General features: G+C 57.8%; 2 protein-coding genes across 16 annotated transcripts in view; both read left to right on the top strand.

The window, feature by feature from the left end:
* The window catches only part of CACNA1G (calcium voltage-gated channel subunit alpha1 G), a 63,021-nt gene extending 49,888 nt beyond the window's left edge, over nt 1–13,133 (top strand). Inside the window, exons 26-37 of one of the 7 annotated variants that reach the window (XM_032615920.1) lie at nt 2,038–2,189; nt 2,949–3,058; nt 3,753–3,886; nt 4,147–4,217; nt 4,351–4,429; nt 4,524–4,645; nt 4,982–5,335; nt 6,045–6,188; nt 8,052–8,186; nt 9,831–10,008; nt 10,331–10,500; nt 11,708–12,746. In XM_032615920.1, coding sequence (XP_032471811.1) covers nt 2,038–2,189; nt 2,949–3,058; nt 3,753–3,886; nt 4,147–4,217; nt 4,351–4,429; nt 4,524–4,645; nt 4,982–5,335; nt 6,045–6,188; nt 8,052–8,186; nt 9,831–10,008; nt 10,331–10,500; nt 11,708–12,448 — 2,390 coding nt within the window. In that variant the 3' untranslated portion in view covers nt 12,449–12,746. Of the gene's footprint in view, nt 1–2,037; nt 2,190–2,948; nt 3,059–3,752; nt 3,887–4,146; nt 4,218–4,350; nt 4,430–4,523; nt 4,646–4,981; nt 5,336–6,044; nt 6,189–8,051; nt 8,187–9,830; nt 10,009–10,330; nt 10,501–11,707 lie in introns of those variants that run through there. The other 6 variants (XR_004347377.1, XM_032615916.1, XM_032615918.1 and 3 more) reach the window with 6 other exon arrangements.
* A 6,696-nt stretch (nt 13,134–19,829) lies between these two features.
* The window catches only part of ABCC3 (ATP binding cassette subfamily C member 3), a 43,373-nt gene continuing 43,003 nt past the window's right edge, over nt 19,830–20,199 (top strand). For all 9 annotated transcript variants that reach the window (XR_004347618.1, XR_004347617.1, XR_004347619.1 and 6 more), the window contains exon 1: nt 19,830–19,889. Coding sequence is in view for 6 of the 9 variants with exons in the window: in XM_032617266.1 (XP_032473157.1) it covers nt 19,860–19,889 (30 nt within the window). In the remaining 3 variants the exon portion in view is untranslated. The remainder of the gene's footprint in view (nt 19,890–20,199) is intronic.

Here is a 20,199-nt window from a genome sequence, read left to right as displayed (position 1 = left end):
TTGGCCCTGGTACTCTTTGGACCTGTGCTCTAATGGGGGGATTTCTGGCAGCCTGGGCACCTGCTGGTCTGAGGTCCAGGCCGAGGGTAGAAGGGCTCTGTACAGACCTCAAGGGCCTGGGACCGGTCGCTGTGAACAGATGCCCTGCTTCAGTTGTCCTGCCCCCACCTTCCCTCTGGGCCTCCACCCGTTCCTCAGACTCCTAGAGCAAGGCCAGGAGGCGGTGACAGCAGCTCCATCTGGCCTGGGGCTGCCAACACAGTCAGACTGGGGTGACAGGGGAGGGGGGGTACTCTCCCAACCTCTCCTCTGCATTGTCGCAGCTAATAATAGGGCTAATAATGAGCCACTTTTTCTAACCTAATTGTATTCAAACATTTCAGTTAATTCTCCATTCCTAGTTTAGCATAATGGGATTGGGTGCTTTCGGCACTTATGGAGATTAATGCAGAGAGAGAGTTCCAGCTGCTAAGGCAACGCTGGGCGCCTAGCGCCCTCTGGTTCTGTGGGTACCGAAGGAAGGAAGGAAGGAAGGAAGAGGCTGGCTCGCCCAGTCACCCTCCACGATAGCATCGCTGTGTGGATGACCTGTGGCCTCATGCTGTCCCCTGACCCCAGCCGCTCCACCCCCATTCTCCTGGGGGCCGGGAGGGCTGCCTGAGCAAACAAAGCCACAGTTGGCTGGCGCATCTCTGGAAACAAAAGTATGGCCCAACGCGCCGCATGGCGCACCAGAACACTTGGGGCTCTCTGCCTCTTGGTTATCCACACCTCAAGGCCGATGCTGGTGCGTGGCATCTGGTGAGGCTGGACGGGCGGCTCTTGGGTACTCTTCTGCCTTTGGCCTTTGGTGGGGGCCCACCCAGGCCGCTCCCCGCCTCAGTTTACCTCTCTGTTAATAGTCCTGCATGGGAAAGGACAGTTATAACCAAGCTGGCCTGAGCCCAAAGCTTCCTGCCGCCCCTGGCACAGTCCTCAGAGGCTGCAGCCCCGGCTCGCTGGCTTCCGCCCTAGACCTCCTGAGGGGGAAGGGCTGTCTGGGACCTGAGGCTGCCCCAAGCCTCCCCACGGGGTGCCTCTTCTTTCTTTGTGGCTGCCTGGGGACCCAATCTGTCAGCTGCCTCTGATGACATGTATCCCCAACTTGGCATGGCCTTTCCTCACACGTGGAGGAAGGGCCCCCTGTAATCTCCCGCCCCCAGATTCGTTCTGCCTGCTTTAGTAGGTCAACCTTCTGGCACCATGATTTTTATAACTAAGTGGTTCACTAATTACAAGAGAAATACGATGCCTCTGACAGATCTCAGACAGTGCTTCCAGCCCAGCCTGCAGGGGAAGCTGCCCTGGCCCCCAGGAGCAGGCTGGGCACAGCCTCATTAGAAACTGGGTGAGCCCTTCAGGTGCGACAGAGCAGAGCCCTGTGGCCGCCCCTCCTCCCTCCCCCACGTGAGGGTTCAGGAGGCCCAGACCCTGCCCCCGCCCCCGGAGGCCCTCTCGGTGGGTTGGTGCAGCCAGCCAACAAGATGTCCAATTTCCAATCCCCGGTTTTATCTCCAAATCCCAGCTCTGTGTAACCTCCTCTGCTCCCCTCGAGAGGCTGAGCTTGGTGGGGGAGCAAGAGCCTTCACCTCTGCATTGATGGAGCTTCCTCTGAGTCCAATAAGACCGGTCGTTTTTCACCTACTGATCTGGCCTTGCTGCAGAACATCGAGTCGAGGGTGTTACAAGGGGCTGCTGGATTTTGGAGGCTGCCGGGAAGGGGGCTCACCTGGTGTCTAATGTGGGTGGGGAGCTCTGCATGTCCTGACCCCTTCTTTGCCCAACTGCAGCCAGTAGAACAAACGCTTGGAGGGGTGACCCTGAGAGAGCTGCCCCTGCCCCAAAAGGGCAGTGCGCGGGGGATGAGGGTGCTGGTGACGCTGGAATGTTTCTGGCATTGGAGGCTGGTGGCTGTGAGGGACTGTGGGTGGAGGGGACGCAGGGGGCAGGGCCCGATGGCTGCTCTGTTCCCCCCTCCCTGCCCCGCTGCCCCACCAGAGGCCCAGTGCAAACCCTACTACTCGGACTACTCCCGCTTCCGGCTCCTCGTCCACCACCTGTGTACCAGCCACTACCTGGATCTCTTCATCACGGGTGTCATTGGGCTGAACGTGGTCACTATGGCCATGGAGCACTACCAGCAGCCCCAGGTAGGAGCGAGTGACTGGCCATCTGGACCCCACCTCCAGCCATGGGCCTGCCAGGCGAATCTAACCCAGCCTGAGCCAGAATGCCTCCGGCGAGTGCTGGGTGCCCTAGAGGGGGTCCTCTTGTACCCCTTGCAGTGACCCTCTGAAGATCGGTCTCATCTCGGTTTTACAGATGAGGACACTGAGGCTCAGAGAGGTTAGTTGACTTGATCAAGGTCACACAGCTAGGAAGTAGAGGACCTGGTTTCTTCACCCAGCAGATATTTATTGAGTATCTTAAACGCACTGGACCTTTGAGGGTAAGGAAGGCGGACCAGTGCCTGCCCTTCTGGAGTTGAAATTCTCGTGAACATCCAGCTCCAAACCTCACCTGTGGTCTTGCCACCTCTCAAATAAGCCTCCGTCAGCTGCCTTCCACGTCTCAGTTTTCCCATCTGTAAAATAGGGACATCGCACTGATAACGCAAAAGGCCCCTTCCAGTTCTAGCATTCTGTGCCTTCCAGCACATTCTCATGTGATCTCCTCACTGACCCTCAAGGAGAGAGATCCTTCAACACGAAGTTTGGATCATGCATGCAAATGAGAACCCTACTCTATCCTAGAGTGGTGACCAATGGTCAGCCATCATGGTGGGAAGAGATGAAAGGCCCCCTTAGACTCACCTTGTCTCCCAGATCTGGGAAGAATGATAGAGGGGTCAGGGCAGGCATCGTCCCTGGGCCTTAAGAGACCCTGCATCTTGCCTCCATCCCTGCCAGATCCTGGACGAGGCTCTGAAGATCTGCAACTACATCTTCACTGTCATCTTCGTCTTGGAGTCAGTTTTCAAACTGGTGGCCTTTGGCTTTCGACGGTTCTTCCAGGACAGGTAAGAGAGAGGGGAGGGGCATAGGGGAGTGGGCAAAAGGGTGTGTTCTCCTAGGGAGATGCCCCGGAGGGTCTAGTGCCTGAAGACCTTTCTTGACTCTGGAGGTTCAGACTGCACTCCAGGGCCTACCCAGGGCTGATGGTGGGCTCGGGGTGGGGGTAGATCCGGGGCCTGAGGGATGGGAGGGAAGGGAGGAAGCTTGGCAAGGCAGAGCCAGCAGACACTGACAGCTGAAAACCAGTGTGGCTTAGACTGGAGCCAGACTGCCTGGACAGATCTGAATCCTGGCTCCATTACTTAGAAGCGGGTAAGTCTGGGTAAGTTACTTACTTAATCGCTCTCCGTTTCCTCATCCACAGAATGGGATATAATAGCTGTATCTACATCACAGTTGTGAAGATTGTGAGTTCCTATTTGTAAAGTCTTTCAAATAGTGCTTGGCACAGAGCAAATACCATATTAACGCTAGATAAAAAACGAAAAGCAGAGGCCCTCGAGCTAAAGTCCTAGCCCTACCTGTGCCACCGACTGGCCGTGTGACTGTAGATAAACCACCGCTTCTCTGCAGGATGGAAAGGCTGGACAGGCTGACCTCCATTCTCCTTTCTGTGGCTGAGAACGTGCCACTCGTGTTGCCACGACCGCCCCCTCCTCTGCAGTGCCCCCCTCAGGGAGCTGTGTCCTGGGCTTTCAGGTGGAACCAGCTGGACCTGGCCATTGTGCTGCTGTCTATCATGGGCATCACGCTGGAGGAGATCGAGGTCAACGCCTCGCTGCCCATCAACCCCACCATCATCCGCATCATGAGGGTGTTGCGTATTGCCCGAGGTCGGTGCCCGGCTGCCTGCCCACCATGGCCACCCTCCCAGGGTGCCCTGCCCGGGGGGAGATGGCAGGGCTCAGCTCTGACTGGCTAGGGACGGGGTGGGGGTGGGTTCCATGAGCCTTTCTTCCAGCCTCTGCCAAAAGGGGAAGCTGGGGGCCGGGCCGAGGGTGGGGGTGAAGCCACGGCAGCCTGGCCCTGGCTCCACCGGCTGTGTGACCTGGGACCCAGAGGGGCCAGCTCACGACGTTGTCCCGTCCCGCAGTGCTAAAGCTACTGAAGATGGCCGTGGGCATGCGGGCGCTGCTGGACACGGTGATGCAGGCCCTGCCCCAGGTAGCTGGGAGGTGGGGGTGGGTGGGAAGGGTCCTCTCGGGAAGGGGAGGGTGCTCTCCAGAGGGGCGGGGGCTCAGGGACGCTGGCTGGGAGATCCGGTGGCACCTTTTCCGTTTCTTTTCCTCTTTTCCAGGTGGGGAACCTGGGACTTCTCTTCATGTTGTTGTTTTTCATCTTTGCAGCTCTGGGCGTGGAGCTCTTTGGAGACTTGGGTGAGTTGGGGTAGGGAGGGCAGAGGAGCCAGGGCTGGAGACCCAGGGGCTCCCGGACTAACGCGGGCCTCTGTCCCCTTCCCTTCTCCTCCAGAGTGTGACGAGACACACCCCTGCGAGGGCCTGGGCCGCCATGCCACCTTTCGGAACTTTGGCATGGCCTTCCTGACCCTCTTCCGAGTCTCCACAGGTGACAACTGGAATGGCATTATGAAGGTGAGAACCCACCGCAGCGAGGTCCCTCCCAGGGCTGGCTCGGGCCCCAAGGAGACAGCCCCACCTCTTGACTCAAGATGAACTGGATGTGAATAAAAGCATGTAACCTTCTGTCCCCCAGGCCGGAACACTCTGGAACTCCCTCTCCCCAGGACATGCTCTGACTCACACTTCCCAGGACAGTGTCTAGTACTCTTCTGCCCACAGGACACCGTCACTCCCTCCTCCTGCCCTTCCTTCTCCCCCTGCAAAACTCCGTGACACCAGAGACCTGATTTCCCAGGATGGCTCTGTCCGCTGTCCTCACCACCTCACCTCTCTCACCCGCCTCCCCAGGACACCCTCCGGGACTGTGACCAGGAGTCCACCTGCTACAACACGGTCATCTCTCCCATCTACTTCGTGTCCTTCGTGCTGACAGCCCAGTTTGTGCTGGTCAACGTGGTGATTGCTGTGCTCATGAAGCACCTGGAGGAGAGCAACAAGGAGGCCAAGGAGGAGGCCGAACTGGAGGCTGAGCTGGAGCTGGAGATGAAGCCGCTCAGCCCACAGGCCCCCTCGCCACCGGGCAGCCCCTTCCTCTGGCCTGGGGCTGAGGGCCCCGACAGCCCTGGCAGCCCCAAGCCTGGGGCCCCACATGCTGCAGCCCATGCTGAAGCAGTCTCCCACTTCTCCCTGGAGCACCCCATGGTGAGCAAACACCCCCTTCGCCTCAAGGGGGTGTGGGATGGAGACCGGTGGCATGGGTGCTCAGCGGCTCGGTGGTTGGGTGGTGTACAGGGAGCGGGCGGCAAGCAGACCCTGGGGCTCGTCCTGAGTCGTCTGACCCCCTGCCTGCAGGTGGAGGGGTGAGCAGGCCCCTGCCCAGCCCCAGAGGTGGCTGCCTGCGCTCACAGCGTGGGGCCACCCCGGCAAGTCGCTGGCACACGTGCTGGCTCGTCCGTCCCGGTGCCTCTCGTTCGGCCCGGACTCCCCTTCCTGGCTCTTAGGTTCAAGGCTGTTTTCTGTTTCCTTCCTGTTTCTTTCTTACCCTCTCGCCCTGATTTTGCCAAACCTCTTTCCTTCCCCCACCCTTCAACCTGCCTGATTCCATCTCTCAATCTTTTCCCCTGGTCTCTTCTCTTTCCTTCTCCTTCTCCCCCTGTGGGCTCTTCTCATGTTCCATCTCCCGTCTCTGCTTCCTCCTCCCACACCTCTCTCTTTCCCACCTTCCACATCCCCTCCTCCTTCTCTGTCTCTTTGTTGTTATTGTTGTGTGTGTACGTGTGTGCGCACGCGTGTGACCTCTTTCTCTCTCTCTGACTCTTCTCAATCCCCTGCCATGACATTTCCCGTTACTGCTCCTCTGACCCCCACGCCCCTGACTCTCTGGCTCCCCCTATGGGCTGGTCCTCCCCAGGACAGACAGCTGTTTGACACCGTATCCCTGCTGATCCAGGGCTCCCTGGAGGGGGAGCTGAAGCTGATGGACGAGCTGGCAGGCCCAGGAGGCCCGCCCTCTGCCTTCCCTCCCACCCGCAGCCTGGGTGGCTCCAACCCACAGGTTAACTGTGTCCCTGTGCTGTGCCCCTTTTCCTGACTGTGCTGGGCTGTGCCATGCTGTGCCATGCTTCTGGGGACGGGGTCGGGGAGGGTGTTTCCTGCCCATTGGGTGTCTGGGGAAAGAACAGCCTCAGGGCCTCAGTTGAGCTTTGGGCCTGGCAGGAGGCAGCCAGGGGTTCTTCAGGCTGAGATCAACCTCTGGAACACATGGTTGGAAGGTAGGAATGCTGAGGTCGCACTTCTGAGGGAGAAGGATACTTGGAGGAGGGGGTCTGGAGAGGGCAGTTGTAAGAAAGAACCTGGAAGAAAAGAGATGGATGGAGCAGAAGACAAGTTGGCAGTGGGACCTTAGCGGGTAGGGGGAGTGAGGTACCAGATCCAGGGGAGAGGTGCTTCAGGGGAAGTGTAGGTGGCCAGGGGACCCATTGAGGGACATGTCTTAGAACACAGTCTCCTTCTTCTCTGTATCCAGTGCCCTCCCCCTCCCCAGTCCTCTGTTTAGTGGCTTTTTAAGCTAAAGAAACAGCTGGGCATGATGGGTGCTCTCCGTAGCCAGTGGCTTCTGACCTGGTCCTGAGAGTGTGTTCCGGGGACCTCGTGGAAATAGGACTTGGCTTCCTCCCCAAGCCCTGCCCCTTCCCACAGCACCACATACTTTTCTCCCCCAGTCCCATTTCACTGTGATCTGCTTTCTGGGGTCCTCTTCCTTCTCCTCTTGGGACCTGTCTGGCCGCCTCTGACCCCCTCCACTTGGAGGTGCACCCCACCAACCCTCCTACTAGGTCAAGGACTGCAGGAAAGCCCCCAGTAGACCCAGAGTGGAAGCAAGGAGACAGGTATCAGCTGGAGGTAGAAAGCCTAGTGTTCCGCGGGCCATGATGGATGATGGCGCGGGCAAGCAGGTTCCCAGCGCCTGGGACGCCGGTAGCCTGATCAAAGAAATGGACGGTGATCCTCAACTGGGAAGGGACCTTGCCTCTAGGGTTCCTGACCTCTTCTTGGGATTCAGCCTCAGATAGACTACAGGGACCTGAACCTGGCAACGACCTAGAACGATCAGTGGGAAAGCAAGTCCCTTCCCAAGGCCTCCCATCCTGAAGGAAGCTCATGGGGAAGGGTGCTGGGGGAGAGGAGGGTGTGGAGAAGGTGACCAGGCAGTCAGCTCATCTGGGAGGCATGGCCCCGCTCTCCCCCAGGGCCCTGTAGGCACTGAAGCCCGGCTGCAGATCCCAGGTGAGCCAGACAGACGCTGTGGCGGCCCAACCCAGTGTGCCCAGTTCAGACCAGCGGGAGGAGAGCATCTCCCAGAACCTAAGCTGGAGAGAGCAGGCGGAGGAGGGCCCAGGAGGGGAGACGCCAGAACCTGGGGGGAGGCCGAGTCCTGCCAGGCTTTTGGAAGCAGAGAGAATAGTCAGAAAGCAGTCATCAGATTGGCAGATTTGTCCCCAGCACCGCCCGCCACCCCCATGCTGCTCTGTCTGTGCTGGGAGCAGAGAGGCACTTTGCGGACCTTTCTTCATTTTTTTCCTGGGATCTTCCCTCTCCCTGCTCCCTCCCTGGGTGGTGGTAGTGTGGGAGGGGCTGTCAAGGTTCCTGGGGCATCTTTAGAACGTGTTTCTGTGTCTCCTGCTTTGTCAGTGTTTGCCCTGGCTCTTTGCTGCCTGCGCAGCCTCTCTGATCAGAGCAGGGGTTTGGGGGTGGGGGAGGGGAGGCGCTCTCAGTTTACTTGGGAAAGGGGTGGGGAGAGAGAAAGGAGGCCTTTTCTCCTTACGCTTTGTGACGGGGGAAGAGGGGCTCTGTGTGCGCACGCGAGAACGTGCAGTGTCTCTGTTTCTTATGCCTGATCATCTCTCTCCCTGTCTAGATCCCTCTAGCTGAGATGGAGGCTCTGTCTCTGACGTCAGAGATTGTGTCTGAACTGTCCTGCTCTGTAGCTCTGACGGATGACTCTTTGCCTGATGACACTCACACACTCTTACTTAGTGCCCTGGAGAGCAATGTACATACACACAGCCCCCCCACTGCCCCCTCCCCGCCTCCCCAGGGGCCGGGCTGGCTGCAGGGCTCCAGATCCCTCCCCTCCTCTCACTCTGCCACCAGGCCCCACCCAGAGGCAGTACTTAGTGCTCCAGGCTTTGCTAGGTCTTTCAGGTTCCCCACGGTGGACAAAGTAATTAGATAAGATTAAATTGGGGCCTTGCCCAGAAGGGCCCAGGGGCAGCAGTTGTGAAAGGGTTAATCCAGACACCCGGGAGTGACAGAGCTCAGGTCAGAGGTGTTATCAGGCAGCTGACCGAAGGGCCTGTCTGGACACAGAGTTGGTCTCTGTATGTGGAGCCCCGTGCAAGCCAGCCCTCCCCCTCCCTGCACCCCTCCTTCCCACCTCCGCTTCCCCCCTTGCCCCAACATGAGCCATTCACCACCACGTAGTAGGTGAGAGCCACATCTCTGCTGCCACCACCATGCCCTTCTCCACCTGGGGGGCCGTTCCTATCTCCCCCGTCACTGTCCCTGTATGTCCCCACGTCCTGGGGCGATTCTTTGTGTTCTGGCAGCTTCTCCACCCTTGCCCGGCTCCCCCGTCCCCATCTGACTGTGGGCAGCCCCCTCCTTCCTGTCTTCCCCCTCCTCTTGGGACTTAAGGAGGGACAGGGGGCCCCTCCTCACAGCAGGGCTCTGTTGGGGCAGGGCCTTGACCTTAGGGGTTCCTGGGGGTCTTGGAGTGGTTGGCAGAAGTGGAGCCTGGGTCTGAGAGAGGAAGTAAAGGATCCAGACTGTTTTCTGACACAGCCATTCTCAGGCCTTCTGGGGCTACTTAACTGGCTGGGTCCACATCGGGACACGAACCTACAGCCTCTCTGAGAGCCAGGAACGGACAGGGTGATGCAGAAATCCCTTGGGAACAAGCCTTGTCTCCCTCCAGCTGGGGTCAAAGGCTGATTATTGCCTTTCTTTGAAATAGATTTTAAAAAATCCACTCCCACCCGCAGTCTGTCCACGAAGGAGGACCTGAGCCCATGGTACCCAGGCCTTGCTCCTCACACACCGCCTGCCAGAGTCACTGTGTAATTAAAGGGAGGTGGGGAGGGGGCTGAACCAGCTGTGACACACTTGTTCAGCCGTCACTCAGCTCACGTTAGCCCGGGGCTGCCTTGTCTCCTGCTCATTAGGAAGGCCCTCCCCTACTCCCCAAGCCCCAGCACAGCGATTGGGATGGGGGGCTGTTGTTAGCTTTTAACTCTCCACTGTGCAGCTTCAGAGACTCTCAATGGGGCCTTGAGAATGAGCTCTTGGGCTGGGGGCTGGGGGCTGGGGGCTGCTCTCCCTCCTTTGGACACCTCACCCCTCTGCCATCCCCTGTGGAAAGCTCCAAGATGATGCAATATGAATAGTCTTCTGGGGTCAGGGCATCCTCCTACCCCCTTCCTCCCTGTGTATGGAGGGCTCATCCGTGTGTCTGTCCCTTCTCCCCGACCACACTCATCCCATCACCACCTTGTCCAGGGAGGGGATGGGGGCCAAGGCCTTGGCCGGGGGGGTGGGGTGGGGGTGGGCTTCTGGTTTCTGTTGCCAAGCTCTGCCTCAGTTACCCAATCTGGATGCCCCCTCTTCCTCCCATCTCCCTCCCCTGTTCCTTTTGCAGATGGAGTCCCACACTGAGGAGGTGCCCGTCATGCTGCGACCAGATCTGCTGACTGTGAGGAAGTCTGGGGTCAGCCGAACGCACTCTCTGCCCAATGACAGCTACATGTGCCGGGATGGGAGCACTGCCGAGGGGTCCCTGGGACACAGGGGCTGGGGGCTCCCCAAAGCTCAGTCAGGTACCAAGGCTGGGGGCAGGCCAGCTCGGCTCACACCAGGAGATCCGTCCTTGCCTAAGCCCAGTCCTGTCCTCGGGAAGTAGGGGTACTGAGGCAGACAAAGAGGTGTCTCCTACCTCTGAGGAGCCCCCAGCCTGAAGGGGTCAGCCAGCCCCTGCCTGAGGGAGCCCCCAGCCTGAGGGGAGTGGCTTTCAATCCAGGGTGGGGGTTGGGTGGTGAGGGTAGATGCCCCGGTGGGGAGAGTGGACGGGAGGGACGCAGGTGGGAGCCAGCACATTGACTCTCCAGTTCTTCTCTCTCCCCCTCCCCCCTCCCCTCACAGGCTCTGTCTTGTCCGTTCACTCCCAGCCAGCAGACACCAGCTACATCCTGCAGCTTCCCAAAGATGCACCCCATCTGCTCCAGCCCCACGGTGCTCCCACGTGGGGCACCATCCCCAAATTGCCCCCACCAGGCCGCTCCCCTTTGGCTCAGAGGCCACTCAGGCGCCAGGTGAGCAGGTGTAGAGGGTGGACACGGACCGGGGCTGGTCTCTCTGCTGGGAATCCTAGGCTGTTGGTGGCGACCAGGGTTGCCACTTTCATTCTCCCAGCAAACATTTATTGTGTGCCAATGATGTGCCAGACTGAGTTCTAGATACCAGGGACACAATTCTAGGCAAAGCAGAAGTGGTCTGTGTCCTCTTGGAGTTTGCACCCCCTCCTTTGTTTCGCCGAGGAGGCCCGGAGACCAGAGGGGGCCATGGTTGTCCAGGGACACACGTCAGGCTGGAGGTAGAACCTGGTCTCTGGCCTCCCTTTCCATGGCGCAGAGCTGCCTCCCTATTCTCTGTACTTCTAGACCTAGCTAAGGGGCACAAGGCACGTTTTAGATGTCTCCACTTTTGGCCAAGCCCGGCGCCTACCTTCCAGAGCCCACACTCCAGGGGCACAGAGCAGAAGCTCGTGCAGCCAGGTGAGGCTTGTCTGCCCCCACTGTGACAAGGCCACTACCCACGCCATGTGTGCCTCATGTGTAAGGATAGCTACATGAGGATCTGCTCAATCCAGCACATTTGGGGAGCAGGCACCGTCCTCATCCCTTCTGCAAATATTCGCTGAGCAGCCTCCATGGCCGGGCACCGGGGACATGGACAAATGAGACAGCCCCTGCCCTCTGGAGCTCATGGTATAACAGCAGAGACATATACCCCGTCAGGTCATTGCAGCAACAGGTCACAGGGTGCTCACGTGTGTGGTGCAGCAGGGAGCAGAGGAGGAAGGGGTCAGTTTTACTTTGGGGTGAAGATAGTCGGGTATTACATCACAGGGTACCTGAGCCCATGAAGTCAAGGGATGCTTGCCATTTGGGAAGGGTATTTAAGGCCCAAGAAATAGCCTGTACAGAGGCTGGGAGGTGTTGTGAGCAACAGCTGGGGAGCAGAGCTGGCCCAGTGCTTTCTTGTATTGCATGGGTTGGGAGCTGTACAGAGCGATTCCTGCAGGCTGGGGGGTGGGGGGTGGGGGCACAGTGGACAACAGAGGTCAGACTGCGTATGACCCGCATCTCCCAACAAGAGCAGGTACTGGTACCCCTGCCTAGGGTGGTCCTGCCTGAAACTCCATGGAGGGGGGGAGGAGGGGCTCTCTGACCTGCCAAGTGGGACAGTTCACAGGGGAGAGGAAGCCCCTGGGCTGAGCCCTCGCCCCACCCCATACAGGCAGCAATAAGGACGGATTCCCTGGACGTTCAGGGCCTGGACAGCGGGGAAGACCTGCTGTCGGAGGTGAGCGGGCCCTCCCCGCCGCTGGCCGGGGCCTCCTCCTTCTGGGGCCGCTCCAGCGCCCAGGTGCAGCAGCATTCCCACGGCCAGAGCAAGATCTCGAAGCACATGCCCCCGTCAGCCCCCCGCCCGGGCCCAGAACCCACGTGGAGCAAGGGCCCATCGGAGATCAGAAGCAGCTTAGAGCTGGACACGGAGCTGAGCTGGATTTCAGGAGACCTCCTGCCTGTGGGCAGCCAGGAGGAAGCCCCGTCCCCACGGGACCTGAAGAAGTGCTACAGCGTGGAGGCCCGCAGCTGCCCGCGCCGGCCTGCGTCCTGGCTGGATGAACAGAGGAGGCACTCCATCGCCGTCAGCTGCCTGGACAGTGGCTCCCAACCCCGCCTGGGCCCTGGCCCCTCTAGCCTCAGGGGTCAGCCTCTTGGGGGACCTGGGAGCCGGCCCAAGAAGAAACTCAGCCCGCCCAGTATCTCCATAGAACCCCCAGAGAGCCAGAGCCAGGGCCCTCGGCCCCCACCCAGCCCTGGTGTCTGCCTCCGCCGGAGGGCTCCATCCAGCGACTCCAAGGATCCCTCGGCCTCCGGCCCTCCCGACAGCATGGCTGCCTCGCCCCCCCCAAAGAAAGACGTGCTGAGTCTCTCTGGTTTATCCTCTGACCCAGCAGACCTGGACCCCTGAGTCCTGCCCTACTCTCCCACTCACCTTTCTCCACTGGGTGCCAAATCCTAGCTCCTCCTCCTGGGCTATATTCCTGAAAAGTTCCATATGGACACCCTCCTCGCCTCAGTGGCACTGGGCACCGGCAAGCGGAATTTCCAGAGTTAAAAGCAGCAGCCGTGGCCACCCTGCTCCAGGCTGAGAGAGACAGGCCCAGTGGAGCTGAGGTTCCCGACACCAGGAGCTGTTGGGAGAAAGCAATACGTTTGTGCAGAATCTCTATGTATATTCTATTTTATTAAATTAATTGAATCTAGTATTTGCGGGATGTACAACATTTTGTGACTGAAGAGACTTGTTTCCTCCTGCTTTTATGTGTCTCAGAATATTTTTGAGGCGAAGGCGTCTGTCTCTTGGCTATTTTAACCTAAAATAACTAATCTAGTTATATTCCCTCTTCTTGCAAAGCACAAGCTGGGACCGAGAGTGCATTACAGCCCTGATGGGGGCCCATCTTCAGTGGAGAGCGAGAACCATTTTGGAAACTGTAATGTAACTTATTTTTTTCCTTTAACCTCGTCATCATTTTCTCTAGGAGAAAAAAAGAAAAAAATAAGATTTTACAAATGAAATGGAACCTTTTTATATATACATACATACATATCTATATCTATATCTATAATAAAGTAATTTTCCAAAATAAAAAGTTAATCACGGTCCAAAGTAAAAGCAAAAGGGACAGAATTAGGCATTTCCAGATGGCACTGGAGAGAGATTCCTGGAGATGGGGAGTGGGTGGTGGGGAGGGAAGGGTCAGAGCTGCCTCTGTGTGTGTGTGTGTGCGTGTGTGTGTGTGTGTGTGTGTGTGTGTGTGCCAGAGAGAGAGAGAGATGCTACGTGCCTCTCCCCAGAGGGCTGCAGTCTTGCAGCCTGGTGTCCCAGGGGTAAGGGAGGAGAGAAGCCTCTCTGCTGGTAACAGGCTGGATGAGCAGTGCACTTCTGCTTCTATCAAAGGTTTATCTCTTCCCCTTAGCCAGGCAGCTCTGCGAATGTGAGTGATTCCAGATTAACTCTTATTTCTGCTGACAGCTATCAGCCCCACGGTGAAAGCTGGAATTGGGCATAATGAAGCTGTTTTGGTTAATGGGGCCGACTGAGGCTGGGGGAGGTGCGTCAGCTGCGGCAATGGGGTTTTGTGAGGTACAGGGAAGGAGGCAAATGCTTCTGGGTTTCCCTTCCTCAGGCTTCAGCCCGGGTGACCTGCGGAGGGCGGGGGCGGGGGGGGGCACTGACCGGTACTGGCACTGCGGGCACTGCCCCATCAAGGCTGGCAAGGGGATTCAGCTATATAAACAGCAAGCTGCTCCCTGCTGAGATGGAGGGGGCCGGGGCCAGGACCTCCCAGTGGAGTTGATAGGGTGGGGCAGCCAGGCTACTGGAGTGGGGAGCTGGCCCCCTGGGGGGGTGATGAATGAGCACCATCAAGGAGTTTACACGGTCTGCTGCTGCCTGCCCAGTGGGAGCTCCCAGAGGAGGGAGGGGGCGAAGGCAGCCCGGCAGGCAGAGGGGAGGAAGGGCGGAGGAGGAGGGGCCAGCGGCACAGCCCAGAAGCTCCTTTCTGGGGCTACCATGGGCAATATTCTTTTGTCTGAAACCCTGGTGCCAAGGGCACCAACCACAGACTCATCCAGTCTGTCCCTGCCAGCTACCCCCAAACACCCACCTCAACCCCAGCCCCTTGAACGCCCTTACCCCCTTACCCCCAGCCCCTTCAAACCCCAGGACTCTTGAAACCTTAAAGGCAGCTTGGGTTTGGAAGCCCTCACCCACAGCCGCCATCCGAACCTGGGATCCTGGGGAAGTTGGGGGAGGCTACTGGATGGTTGGACCCAGAAATTTTGTCCCACCCAGTATCTTCTAAGCTGGTGAAAGTTTTTCTAATTGCTCTTTTGGACGGAAATGACACTGCTCCTTGAAGCAAACACCTGGATTTATCCTCCTAGGGTGTGAAATAGCGTGAAAGCTTTTCCTCTGGCCTCCTTGGGTGGGGAGGGGAGGGTGCATGTAGGAACTGCCTTCCTTAAAAAAAAAACAAAGAAAAGCAAATCTACACAAAATTCCTAGAGCTTTGTCACCTGGGTCTGCAGATTAAGCTTTGATCTTTTGGTAGCGTCCTGTAGCTGTCTATTCCTTAATGAGGGTAGGAAATTTGGAGAGGATGCTCCGGGGTCTTTTTTTTCGTCTAATGGTTAGAGGATTCGGGGTCAAGGTGAAACCAGAGAACTGGGCTGCTACCCCCTCCCCTCAACCCCAGACTTCCCAACCACCCTCTGCCCCGAGGACTCCTCAGAGGAGTGGATACGTGGATATCTGAGGGGAGATGATGGAAGCTGTTGTGTCTCATTAAAAGCGTTTTGAAGTGGAAATAATAATTTTATTAACAGTTGTAATAATAACAAGGATGCTAACCTTGTCTGGATGGTTATTTGATTCTGCTCTAGGATACATCAGAGGTGGGGAGTGAAGGGATCTGAAGGAGGCTGGGGTGGAGGCAGCAGGTCTTGGATTAGGGCCTCCAGGACAGGGTTGGAACTGGCCGGGAGCTTCAGGGATGTGGGGGTTTTGGAGGTAAGAACATCTATGCTGGCACTTCTGCTCTCAGCCTCCTCCTCGTGGGTTCAGAGGGAACTGTGTTAACAGCTGCAGGCCCCCACCTCGGGCTTGCCTGTTTCTGCTTCCTCCACCTCAAGACTCCAGGAAAAGGTCTATCTGGGGGCGGGGGGACTAGGAAGCGGAGCGAGCAGAGCGGGTGCTAAAAACAAATCTGAGCCTCATCTGCAGTATCTCACTTATTTCTCACAATACCCTAGCAAGGGAAGTACCGTGGCTATCATTTTCCCATGATGCAATGGGTTCAGAAAGGTTAAGTGACTTTGCCCAAGATCACACAGCCAGGGAATGGTGGAGCTGAGCTTTGAATCTTGACCTGGCCAACCGCCAGACAACTGGCTTCACACTACCCCAGCCTCTCTTCCATTGTGGAAGGAATGGGACATGGTGTTAGGAGTCCTGATCACAAAACGACTTGCCAAGGAGGACTTTTCCAAAGCAGTCGCATTTGTGTTCATGGAAGTGTACTCCTGAGCTCCCGGTTTGGTGTCCTCAGAGGCTTAGAGGAGCCCATATTGTGTGGAGACAGGCTTGACCACAAGAGAAGGTGTCCCTCAGCTCCAGGTGCTTGACCAAGAGATGGCCAAGTCTGACTCTGCAATTACCAAGTTTCCCAGGCACCATCTTTCCCTGGCAAAATGCTGCCCTTGAACCTCAAAGCACCTGCTCTCCTTCTCCTCCTCCCACCCCCCCCCCCTTGCTTCTTTCTGTCCTCTCCCCTGCCCCACCCAGACCTCTCTCACTTTTCAAACATTTTCACCTCCATCGTCACCCCTAATCCCCACCCATCACAGCCCAGTGCCCCATGGCCTCCTCTCACCTTTCCTGTGGGGGGGGGGGGGGGGTGAAGGTGGGTGGAGAGCTGGCAACAGCAGTGCAGTGAGGGCATCAAACACCAGGTGGCAGCAACAAGGCACCTTCACCTGGTGCCACCCTGGTGCCCCTTCTGTAGAGGGACCTAGCCAGGGAGAGGACACCAACACTGATGGACACCTTCTGCAGACAGGTGCTGTGTGCAGCCCCCATAGAAGGAAACAGGCTTGCAGAACCCAGTGAAGGACTCATCTGTGTGTGGGGAATCCCAGCCATTGGAGCGCTGAGCCCATGGTGCCCAGTGATCCCAGCCCACAGCCAGTGGACCCAGGACTAATCCAGGACAGTTGTTGCCAGGAGAGGAATTAACTCTCAAAAACGAATTTAGTTGTGGGCTGGCACCCTGCTCTGAGGACACAGCAAGACAGGCCAAGGAGGTGATTGCTCCAGCAAGCATCGATGAGGGAATTCTGCTAAGAACTTCCGAATTCTGTGTGTCTTAGCACTGGTCCAGGTGTGGGAGATGCTGACCGTGGCCCCGGAGCTAATTAATTCTTCTTGCTTTGAAAACTCCTGAAGCAGGCACAGCAGCCAGTGCTCACACACCTGCCAAATCAGATCAAAGTGCAGATTGGGGGCAGGGGGCAGCCCTGCAGAGGCCACAGGTGGGGGAAAGAGGCCCCGCCCCACGGCATAAGAGGAGAGAGCTGGCCTTTGAGAGCTGGAGGCTGCTTTGGGGCTGCTCCAGACCTTCAAGGAGCCATGGGGTAAAAGGAGCCAGGAGGTGAGTGGAGGGGAGAGCTAGCAGCCTTCACTGTCCCACACCCTTCCCCCGTCCTGTCAGTTCCCACCTGACTCTCCCCATCTGCAGCATTTCCTGTCCCTGGGTCTCCCTGACCCCCACTTGCTCTCCTTTCTTCTCTCTGCTGTCATTCCTGCTGGAAACTGTAGCTTGCAATTATCTTATCTTTCCATCTTTCTGCCAGGAAACTCACGATGCTGAGTTCCCGGGGATGCTCACTGGCAGGGGAGACGCAGCACGGTCTGTGTGCATCCTGCGTGGGGCTGCAGTCATTCGAGGAGAGAGGATGGGGCTGGGGTCATTAAAGCTGGGGGATGTCAGTTGCCGGCCAACCCACAGGTCTTTATGGCTCCTGTCAGGACCCTCAAGCTGGAAACATCTTTGTTCTGAAAACTCAAAAGCAGAGTGGACAGTGCCCACTGCTGGGACTGTACCTAACGCTACAGTGGCCTTGCTACTTATGACCTCTTCTAAGGACACAGGATGCTTGTTTAGTCAGTCAACAAACATTTTCTAAAGACCAACTTTGCCGGGCACTGTCCTGGGTGCTGAGGATACAGTGATAAACAAGATTATCCTTAAGATGGTCCCTATCCTTAAGATGTTTGCAGTCTTTTGGGGGAGATAAGCAAGACAATCAGTGACAGAGTACAGGGAGGGAGGGAGGGCTGTACAGAGGAAGGGCCCCTAGCCCAGGACTGGGGTGGGGGAGGTTCAAGGAAGGCTTGGGGGAGGGGGGGTTGAGTAAAATCTTCAAGAATGAGTAGAGTTTGTCAGGTGCAGAAAGGGAGGTGAGGCACAGGGAGGAGAGTACGCCAAGCAGTCTTGAGAGGGGCGGGGCATGAGTGCAACAGCTAAGGATACAGGAAATGCATCCTGCCCCGAGGATGCATGGAAATAGCCCAGGCTTCAGAGACATGGAGCTCATCCTGCCTCTGCCAGGATAAGACGACTCAGGGCCTCACTTTTCTTGCTCTGTTGAGAACAACCAAAACCATAATGTCCCAGGAATATCGTAGTTGTCATTCAACGGCTGTGTGAAAGGGGCCACATTCCGCGAGGGGCCAGGAAGGACAAACTCCCAGTGAGTGCCTCAAGAGAGACGAGACGGGAGGAGGCGAGGATTGCCAGGTCTCCCACCACGATCTCGGAGGTTCCCACCCAACGTCGCAGGCTTGGGAGTGGCTCTCCAGTAGCAAGATGAGAAGGCTGGGGCCAAAGAGAATGGGGCTGCAGCCACAATGCTGAAGACAGGACCCAAGCGTCCTAGCCCCAGACTTGAGGAAGGGTTAGTGGAGGATTCCCAGCTGCTCCCCATAGAAGCCTAGATCAGCAGGGCAGGAAGAGACCTCAGATGGCATCTTGTCCAAGTTGCTCAAGAAAATGAGTCCCAGGGACATCAAGGGGCTCGTCACACAGTATACTAAGGTTCTGCCCAAAGTGTGGAGGGGCGTTGGAGGTGACTCAGTCAATCCTTGCCCTCAGGAACTTCACAGACTGGCAGAGAAGACAGATTCTTCACAACTAAATATAACCCAAGACACACTGCTACAAGAGTGTGAAAGCTCTATAGAGTCTGGCTCAGAGACGGAGGGGGCTGGGAGACTGGGTGAGTGGAGGGCAGGGGTGCAGACAAAGGGCTGAGAGGACTTGCCCAGTGGTGGGGGAGAAGCCCCCAGTCCACTGCCTGGGGAAGGGAGAGCCTTGTTTACCCTGCTCCCACCCCCACCTCATGCCGGGCTCAGATCTCTGCTCTGATATCCCATGGCTGAAGAGACTTCCTTCCGGTGACTTCCTGCCTGCCCAGAGGGATAGGAGATGGCTGCCGCTTCTGTGCTATCTTCCTGGCACCCACCCACACCGGCTGCTGAGCAGCCAAGCGGGAAAACGCATTGCTTTAGGAACAAGGGCAGGGAAGGGATCACCTGGGCAGACCCTACAGACAAGAGCAAGGCTGGGAGGCAAGGGCAGAGGAGAGCTGGGCCAGGGGAAGAGGTGCCGGGGGAATGGGGGATTCCTTGTCAACCCCAAGAGGGGTGGTGAATTGGCTTCTGGGATCCCCTTAGGGAAGAGAGGATGACTGGGGGAGTGGAAGATGGAGGGAGGGAGGAAGCGGTCCCAGCATGGCCAAGCTGTGGCAAGCAGGAGAAGGAGGCCATTGACCCCAAAGCCGTGTTACTGATGCGGAATGTGGAGAATCAGTCTCAGGAGGAATGTGCTAAGGCGGGGCCTTTCCTGGGGCCTTACCCGCCCATCCCCCACCCTTACCAGGCTGAAGTGGAGGAAACCAACGCAAGGTGGATGCCTACTAAATGTGCCAGGAGATACGCTTGATGCTTTACGTACCTTTCCCATTTAATCCTCAGAGTAACCCTGTGACATAGGTACTATGATCATCCTTGTTTTACAGATATGAGAGTGGAGGCAGGGAGTGGTGCTGAAGGAGCAGGTACAAAATCAGGGAGGGACAGAACCACAGGCAGGCAGTAGTTTAAGAGAATCATGGGAAGCCACCATCTGGATGATGCTGGGACCCCCTCCCATCCCTCCCTCCTTAGGTGTACACACACACACACACACACACATGCACTTTCTGTGTTGGTGTCTGCCAGTTCCCGGACAACTTGTGGGGCAGAGGTAGCCTCTGGAGTGTCTGGGCACACAGCTCTTCCCATTTCACAGATGGGGAGACTGACATTCAGAGATGAACGTGACAAGGATCTATTCACGGAGCGAGTCTTGCTAAGTCCCTTTTCATGTCCCTTGACTCCTGGGGGCCACCCTCCCCCCCCCCCACTCCCCGCAGAGTCGTGCGCGGTGGGAAGGGGGGTGTGTCCCTTGGAAACAGACCCTGCTCCAGCCCTATCAGCCTCATCTTTCCGGGGCATCTCTCCGGCGCGGCCCAGTGGCCACCCGAAGGGCTTGTCACTGTGTCAATGGCCCGCCGCCACTGTCCCAAAATCCCTCCCGGAGCCGCAGTTTCTTAGAGGCGCTGTCTCAGTTCGACCCAAAGGGCCTGGGGGAAGGGCTGGGAGGGGCGGGCCGGGGCGGAGGGCGGGGCTGGAGGCGGCTCTGGGCGGGCTCTAGGTCCGTCCCCCGGGCTGATAGAGACCGCGCTCGCTGTCCTCGCGGCCGAGCTCCCGCCCCATGGATGCTCTGTGCGGCTCCAAGTTCTGGGTAAGGAGGTGTCCCGGGACTGAAGGCGCGCACCGGCGAGCCCTTAGACAGCCCCGGGGAGGGGGCGATGTGATGCCAGGAGGGGGCCTGGTGGCGCCGCCCAGAGCCAGGTCCCTAGTGGCCTTCAGGACCTGCCCTGTCCTCCCCAGCCACGTGGGAGAGCCTGGGAAAGCCAAGTACTAGGCTCCTGGAGGGCTCGGTGGGTGGCACCCTGAATTCAGAAAGTGCCCGCACTTGCCACCCTCACGGCAGTCCCTCTCTGGGGCTGACCGCAGGGTGCAGAAGTGGCATTTCCCCATTACTAGATCCT

The sequence above is a fragment of the Phocoena sinus genome, chromosome 20 (genome assembly GCF_008692025.1).
Source record: "Phocoena sinus isolate mPhoSin1 chromosome 20, mPhoSin1.pri, whole genome shotgun sequence".
Taxonomy (NCBI): Eukaryota; Metazoa; Chordata; class Mammalia; order Artiodactyla; family Phocoenidae; genus Phocoena; species Phocoena sinus.
This window is presented reverse-complemented; position numbering and strand designations above follow the sequence as displayed.